The 8,129-nt window shown below is 43.3% G+C and overlaps 1 protein-coding gene across 1 annotated transcript; it reads left to right on the top strand.

The window, feature by feature from the left end:
• Positions 1-549: 549 nt before the first annotated feature.
• On the top strand, positions 550-5,939 carry LOC121303912 (neuroglobin-like). The gene is made up of 5 exons (XM_041234776.1): positions 550-772; positions 4,527-4,634; positions 4,909-5,029; positions 5,405-5,485; positions 5,789-5,939. Exons 1-5 carry the CDS (start codon positions 561-563, stop codon positions 5,930-5,932), a joined length of 666 nt encoding a protein of 221 aa, XP_041090710.1. The 5' UTR covers positions 550-560; the 3' UTR covers positions 5,933-5,939.
• Positions 5,940-8,129: the final 2,190 nt, after the last annotated feature.

The following is an 8,129-nucleotide window of genomic DNA, read 5'->3' as shown; positions in this document are numbered from 1 at the left end:
TTAAAGGGAAAAAAACAACAAAAAAAACACGTCTTTCTTTCTTTGTAGCTGTGTGTAGTGTTATTACTAGCTGCAACGGTTTTGTGTTTCCACTTGAATATTAGTTAAACGTGTTCGTGCATCTGCATTAATTAAAGCAGCACTGAATTATGAGCTAACAGTTTCAATGTAAGTTGAATTGCATCGCAACAATAAATAAACTAGCACAGCGTACTGGAACTCGACAAAGTACTGCTTAGCGTTCACCTGCGGGCTGTTTACAGTAGCGCTATTCTGTTGCGTGTATATATATATATATATATATATATATATATATATATATATATATATATATATATATATATATATATAAAATGTATTTTATAATATTATTAAATCGCACAGCAGATAATGGTGGGTACCATGAGGCGTTGAAAACAAATTGTTTTATTTTATATATATATATATATATATATATATATATATATATATATATATATATATATATATATATTATATAAATCTTTTTTTTTTTAAAACGCTTCTGCTGTCCGGTTGCTGGGGTTTGGGGGTTGGTGACGATGGGCTGTGCGCTATCCGGGCCCGGGGTGAACCACGGGGGCAGAACCGCTTCAGAGGCGAGGGAATCCGGACCAGGCGCAGGGGATGCGACAGGGTCCTGGCTAAAATCCGAGCCGCTCCCTCTTTCCGAAGCACAGAAGGGGTTAATTAGGGAATCTTGGAAAATCCTTCACGAGGACATAGCGAGAGTGGGGATTATCATGTTTATCAGGTAAGAAAATGCCTTGAAAATAACGCCACAGTGTGGTTTTTTTTTTTTTTAAATCACAGTACTATGAATGCTTGCATACGTGGAATGTGGTATAAATAAATAAATAAATAAATAGCGGATTAACATCCTCAGGGCTGAAGAAACAGTTTATATCTTATTGGCTATCGAGGAAAGACGAGTTGGAGGTTAAATGTAGAAGTCTGTGCTGCAACAAGCAGTCGAAAGATTCTAGTTAATTATCATCTCCGTGCGTCCCTTACTTTCCTCTCTTCCTCGAGTATTTGTCGCGCTTTATGGGTGCCCTGTTGCAAGGTGGTGATTTTATTTAATAACGAGGGGAGCCTCTGTGAGCGTTTTTGGGGGTTGCGAAAAGGATATCTTAGACACGGGACTGTTTTGAAAAGAAACATTATTTTGTTTGTTGGAATAATCTAAAATATGCCTCTCGTTTTGAGTCTAGTTACCATGGCAACGGGCGCTGTATTAAAAAGGTCTAATTAAGCAAATGATCAGTTCAATGAAGGGTCTGCTTAAGTAATGAATATCTCAGTGGGAATGAAAAGCAGCAGACGCAGGGGCTCCCCAGTCTGAGACACCCTGCTATAGACTCGTGAAAGCAGCGGTTTGGAGCACAGGTGTCGCGCAGCCGTGCTTGATCAATAAAGAGACTTCGCTCTGCAAAGCCATGTCTTAAATTACACTCATAGTAATAATAATAATAATAATAATAATAATAATAATAATAATAATAATAATAATAATAATACGTGCATTGCAATGTATTAATGTGGTGCAATTGCTGGCTGATTGCAAAACCTCTATACAGCTCTGCAGTGTGTGAGAGTGGAGATCTCTTTCCTATAGACCTCTATACAGCTCTGCAGTGTTGAGAGTGGAGATCTCTTTCCTATAGACCTCTATACAGCTCTGCAGTGTTGAGAGTGGAGATCTCTTTCCTATAGACCTCTATACAGCTCTGCAGTGTTGAGAGTGGAGATCTCTTTCCTATAGACCTCTATACAGCTCTGCAGTGTTGAGAGTGGAGATCTCTTTCCTATAGACCTCTATACAGCTCTGCAGTGTTGAGAGTGGAGTTCTCTTTCCTATAGACCTCTATACAGCTCTGCAGTGTTGAGAGTGGAGTTCTCTTTCCTATAGACCTCTATACAGCTCTGCAGTGTTGAGAGTGGAGTTCTCTTTCCTATAGACCTCTATACAGCTCTGCAGTGTTGAGAGTGGAGTTCTCTTTCCTATAGACCTCTATACAGCTCTGCAGTGTTGAGAGTGGAGTTCTCTTTCCTATAGACCTCTATACAGCTCTGCAGTGTTGAGAGTGGAGTTCTCTTTCCTATAGACCTCTATACAGCTCTGCAGTGTTGAGAGTGGAGATCTCTTTCCTATAGACCTCTATACAGCTCTGCAGTGTTGAGAGTGGAGATCTCTTTCCTATAGACCTCTATACAGCTCTGCAGTGTTGAGAGTGGAGATCTCTTTCCTATAGACCTCTATACAGCTCTGCAGTGTTGAGAGTGGAGATCTCTTTCCTATAGACCTCTATACAGCTCTGCAGTGTTGAGAGTGGAGATCTCTTTCCTATAGACCTCTATACAGCTCTGCAGTGTTGAGAGTGGAGATCTCTTTCCTATAGACCTCTATACAGCTCTGCAGTGTTGAGAGTGGAGTTCTCTTTCCTATAGACCTCTATACAGCTCTGCAGTGTTGAGAGTGGAGATCTCTTTCCTATAGACCTCTATACAGCTCTGCAGTGTTGAGAGTGGAGATCTCTTTCCTATAGACCTCTATACAGCTCTGCAGTGTTGAGAGTGGAGATCTCTTTCCTATAGACCTCTATACAGCTCTGCAGTGTTGAGAGTGGAGATCTCTTTCCTATAGACCTCTATACAGCTCTGCAGTGTTGAGAGTGGAGATCTCTTTCCTATAGACCTCTATACAGCTCTGCAGTGTTGAGAGTGGAGATCTCTTTCCTATAGACCTCTATACAGCTCTGCAGTGTTGAGAGTGGAGATCTCTTTCCTATAGACCTCTATACAGCTCTGCAGTGTTGAGAGTGGAGTTCTCTTTCCTATAGACCTCTATACAGCTCTGCAGTGTTGAGAGTGGAGATCTCTTTCCTATAGACCTCTATACAGCTCTGCAGTGTTGAGAGTGGAGATCTCTTTCCTATAGACCTCTATACAGCTCTGCAGTGTTGAGAGTGGAGATCTCTTTCCTATAGACCTCTATACAGCTCTGCAGTGTGGAGAGTGGAGATCTCTTTCCTATAGACCTCTATACAGCTCTGCAGTGTTGAGAGTGGAGTTCTCTTTCCTATAGACCTCTATACAGCTCTGCAGTGTTGAGAGTGGAGTTCTCTTTCCTATAGTCCTCTATACAGCTCTGCAGTGTTGAGAGTGGAGATCTCTTTCCTATAGACCTCTATACAGCTCTGCAGTGTTGAGAGTGGAGATCTCTTTCCTATAGACCTCTATACAGCTCTGCAGTGTTGAGAGTGGAGATCTCTTTCCTATAGACCTCTATACAGCTCTGCAGTGTTGAGAGTGGAGATCTCTTTCCTATAGACCTCTATACAGCTCTGCAGTGTGGAGAGTGGAGATCTCTTTCCTATAGACCTCTATACAGCTCTGCAGTGTGGAGAGTGGAGATCTCTTTCCTATAGACCTCTATACAGCTCTGCAGTGTTGTGAGTGCGGTTCTCTTTCCTATAGACCTCTATACAGCTCTGCAGTGTTGAGAGTGGAGATCTCTTTCCTATAGACCTCTATACAGCTCTGCAGTGTGGAGAGTGGAGATCTCTTTCCTATAGACCTCTATACAGCTCTGCAGTGTGGAGAGTGGAGTTACTTGTGTTTCTGCTGTAGAGAGCTCTGCAGTTTGTAAGATCGTGAGACCAAAGTCTCTTGGCCAGGCATCACGCAGCTCCTCTCTGTCTTCATAGGCAACAGCAGGGGTGTATGTGTGTGTATATATAAACTACACTGGACATGTTTGCAATTGAGCGCTGCATTCATTACTATAAAAGGGTTTTGTTTTAATTATTTTTACAGATGAATGAATAAATAAATGTCTGGCTTTTTTTGTCTTTCTTACGACTCTCGTGTACTTTGTTGTACTCGCCTGTCAGATTTTTGTTTGAAATGTTTTATGTGCCTATATCTCAGTCAAGCTGGCGCCTTGAATTTTGTAAGGTTTTGTAAGATACACACACACACACACACACACATACACTCACACACACACACATGGAAAATAAGAAGCGTTGTCGTTACTGAAACGGGGGTGGGGGGGATGAATAAAGAGCAAAAGCCTTTTCAAAGTGAATAATTTAATTTGAAGGGTCTTTGAGACCCAAAGCAAGGGGAATACAAAGACAGCCGGAAGCATTAATAAATATAGTAAAACGATGTGACTCACAGCTGAAGGGCAAGCGTGCGTTTTACCGAGAACCTCGATTCTGTCTTTATTATTGGGACGAGGGGAGACTCCGTCGCTTCGGTGATTATAAAGCAAATCTAGTTTACGAAGCTGAATTAAAAACAAACAAACAAACAAACAAACAAACAAAAAAACAGTTTATATATAATGCATAATGACCGCAAAATCCTAGTGAATTCGGTCTGAGTCCCATTTTGCATTCAGCCCCCACCCCCTTGGTCATTCGTCGTGATTTTAAAAACATTTAGATTATAACCCTAACAGTGACCCTAACGCCCCCTGCCTCTCTCCCCTCCGGCAGGCTGTTTGAGACCCACCCCGAGTGTAAGGACGTGTTCTTCCTGTTTCGAGAGATCGATCATCTTCAGGAGCTGAAGATGAGCAATGAACTCAAGGCGCACGGTCTCAGGTACGAGAAGCGCCCAGCCCTTTCCTCCTGCTTCCCAGCCCGATTACGCGTGTCTGTGTTGTGTATTGTAGCTGCATTCTTAGCGGTAGCGACTGGGACAGTGGTAGATGTTCTTGTCAGTTTGTTTAATGCTGCTTTATTTATTGCACTGAAAAAAAAAAAAAGAGATTGTCAATAATGGTGATGTCGGCTCCAAACGTGTTTCATCTAAAGCTAAAGAGGAATGAGCATCAGTGGTACCAACATTCAATCTGTCTCTCGCTCTCTCCTCCAGGGTGATGTCCTTCATTGAGAAGAGTGTGGCCCGACTGTCTCAGGAAGATAAGCTGGAGCAGATCGCCTTTGAGCTGGGCAGGAGCCACTGTCGCTACAGCGCACCCCCCAAATACTATGAGGTACCTCCCATCACCCCCAAACCAAGTCAAACATGCTTTACCAGACCTGTCTGTGCTTTACAATGCTTCCCTATGCTTTACCAGACCTCTCTGTGCTTTACAATGCTTCTCTATGCTTTACCAGACCTCTCTGTGCTTTACAATGTTTCCCTATGCTTTACCAGACCTCTCTGTGCTTTACAATGCTTCCTTATGCTTTACCAGACCTCTCTTTGCTTTCCAATGCCTCCCTATGCTTTCACTGCGCTCTATCACTCTTTGCTGCTCTTTTACTGTGGAAAACGAGCCATGGTAAACTGATGCAGAGTGTAACTAGGGGGAAAAGCTTAATTACAGGCAAATGTACCTATTTATAACTGAATGTGCCTGTTTCAGTATGTTGGCGAGCAGTTTATCAGTGCGGTGAAACCGATCGTGAAAGAGAACTGGACCCAAGAAGTGGAGGAGTCCTGGAAGGTAAGTGATGAATACAGCCGAAGAGAAAAGGTTACAGGGTTGGGGTTAAGAGACAGACGCTCTTTCATGCAGCATTTCACCACCAGAGGGTTTAAGCAGAACTAAAAACTAAACAAAAACACCCTGTTGAATGAGAATAATAAAATGATACAACTTTACCACGCGTGCTTCTCCTCTTTTGAAAAACTGAGCGCAAACTGGGGGCGGTAAATGAACTGTGCACGCAAAATTAATATTATTATTTTTAATGTTTTTTTTAACAGCTCTGATGTTGCTGTGCCTGTTTTGTGTTTTTTCTTTCAGAGCCTGTTTTCCTATCTCACAGCAGTGATGAAAAGGGGCTACTATGAAGAGGAAAGGAAGGACGGAGTAAACAAGACGAGCTACGGAACCCAAGCGCCACCCGTGCGCCCGGGGGCTACCGGCTCCGTGCAGAACGACGTCTGAGCGGCACTTCCTGCAGGGATGGGGAGGGGGTAGAGGGGGGATAGGGGGATTCGCAATGGGGTTAGTCTAGAAATCCGCGAATCGGGGTCCAGCCGCTTTTTAAAAAAGCTTTGCAACCAGCTTGCGTTGTTGCTGCGCCTCTTGGAGCAGCGTAGCTAAAGACACAAAGGACCCAACAGACAGACACTCTGCAAGTCCGGCCGCGCTCCGCCCTGCTCTGAGGAAAACACGTTTTCAGCAACAAAATGCTGCCATTTTTGTCTCTCCTGTGCTCTGAACGATCGGTGGGACAAGCAGGTGAAGTGGACAGAATTGGTCTTTAAAATCTTCAAGAGGCTGGCAAAGTTAACCTGAACCAAGACTTTGAGCAGCACGGAAACTAGGACAGGAGGACATAGCAGTGTGGAAATGAAGTGGAGACAGAGGGAAAGAGACACTGAGGGTGCCTATTCATATTGCTCAAGGAGACTCTTCTCCACACAAAGAGTGGTGATGGGATGGAATGGGTTACCTAGTCACGTTGTTGAAGGAGACTCTTCTCCACACAAAGAGTGGTGATGGGATGGAATGGGTTTCCTAGTCATGTTGTTGAAGGAGACTCTTCTCCACACAGAGTAGGGAGGGGATGGAATGGGTTACCTAGTCATGTTGCTGAAGGAGACTCTTCTTCACACAGGGAGTGGGGAGGGGATGGAATGGGTTACCTAGTCATGTTGTTGAAGGAGACTCTTCTTCACACAGAGAGTGGTGAGGGGATGGAATGGGTTACCTAGTCATGTTGTTGAAGGAGACTCTTCTTCACACAAAGAGTGGTGAGGGGATGGAATGGGTTACCTAGTCATGTTGTTGAAGGAGACTCTTCTCCACACAGAGTAGGGAAGGGATGGAATGGGTTACCTAGTCATGTTGTTGAAGGAGACTCTTCTTCACACAGAGAGTGGTGAGGGGAAGGAATGGGTTACCTAGTCATGTTGCTGATGCTGAATCACTTGGACCATTTAAGACCTGACTTGATAAGGTTCTGAGATACATCAGCTGCTAGGAACTGGGCAAAAACTAATGGATCTCTGAACTTTAACAAGTTCCTCACGATCGTAAACTTTGTTACACTGTTGTTTCTAACTCTGCTCAGCTCAGCACTGATCTGTATCTGGAGAGAGTGATGTGCAGCTACTGGCTCAGAAGTCTCAATGTATATCTAAATGTATTCTTTGCATGAATAGTAGCTGTAATGATAATAAATATAATAATAAACTGTGATTCTGTTGCCTGGCAAAGACCATACATGAAATTCTTGAATGCAATCTATTTATCTGTCTGTCCTGTATTGCTGTTTGCATGTCTGTGTCTGTCTGTGTAGCGTGTTTGCATGTCTGTGTATGTCTGTGTAGCGTGTTTGCATGTCTGTGTATGTCTGTGTAGCGTGTTTGCATGTCTGTGTCTGTCTGTGTAGCGTGTTTGCATGTCTGTGTATGTCTGTGTAGCGTGTTTGCATGTCTGTGTCTGTCTGTGTAGCGTGTTTGCATGTCTGTGTATGTCTGTGTAGCGTGTTTGCATGTCTGTGTATGTCTGTGTAGCGTGTTTGCATGTCTGTATGTCTGTGTAGCGTGTTTGCATGTCTGTGTATGTATGTGTAGCGTGTTTGCATGTCTGTATTTCTGTGTAGCGTGTTTGATGTCTGTGTCTGTCTGTGTAGCGTGTTTGCATGTCTGTGTCTGTCTGTGTAGCGTGTTTGCATGTCTGTGTATGTCTGTGTAGCGTGTTTGCATGTCTGTGTATGTCTGTGTAGCGTGTTTGCATGTCTGTGTCTGTCTGTGTAGCGTGTTTGCATGTCTGTGTCTGTCTGTGTAGCGTGTTTGCATGTCTGTGTATGTATGTGTAGCGTGTTTGCATGTCTGTATGTCTGTGTAGCGTGTTTGATGTCTGTGTCTGTCTGTGTAGCGTGTTTGCATGTCTTTGTCTGTCAGCCGGAGCGCTCAGTTAAAATCGTTCAGGACACATAAAATATGGCTGAACGTATTTAAAAAAAAAATCAAAAAGGGCAGACTTAAAAAAAACAAACTATATTGATGAATGCGTACCATTTAATGCATTACGTGTTAAATTTTCTGTTCTGCATATTTACTTGGCTCAAAATGACCGTCCATTTTCGGATCGTTTTGGTTTGCTGGAACTACAAAGAGAAAATGGGGTTCAT

Source organism: Polyodon spathula, chromosome 35 (genome assembly GCF_017654505.1).
Source record: "Polyodon spathula isolate WHYD16114869_AA chromosome 35, ASM1765450v1, whole genome shotgun sequence".
In the NCBI taxonomy this organism is placed as follows: Eukaryota; Metazoa; Chordata; class Actinopteri; order Acipenseriformes; family Polyodontidae; genus Polyodon; species Polyodon spathula.
The sequence above is the reverse complement of the archived record's forward strand: the minus strand, read 5'-3'. Positions and strand labels throughout refer to the sequence as shown.

What these genes read in the sequence shown, in the direction of transcription:
- LOC121303912 (XM_041234776.1), top strand. Translation starts at nt 561, where the DNA reads ATGGGCTGTGCGCTATCCGGGCCCGGGGTGAACCACGGGGGCAGAACC. An exon ending in CTCAAGGCGCACGGTCTCAG is followed by an intron (nt 4,635 to 4,908) that starts GTACGAGAAGCG and finishes TCTCTCCTCCAG; the next exon opens with GGTGATGTCCTTCATTGAGA. An exon ending in CACCCCCCAAATACTATGAG is followed by an intron (nt 5,030 to 5,404) that starts GTACCTCCCATC and finishes TGCCTGTTTCAG; the next exon opens with TATGTTGGCGAGCAGTTTAT.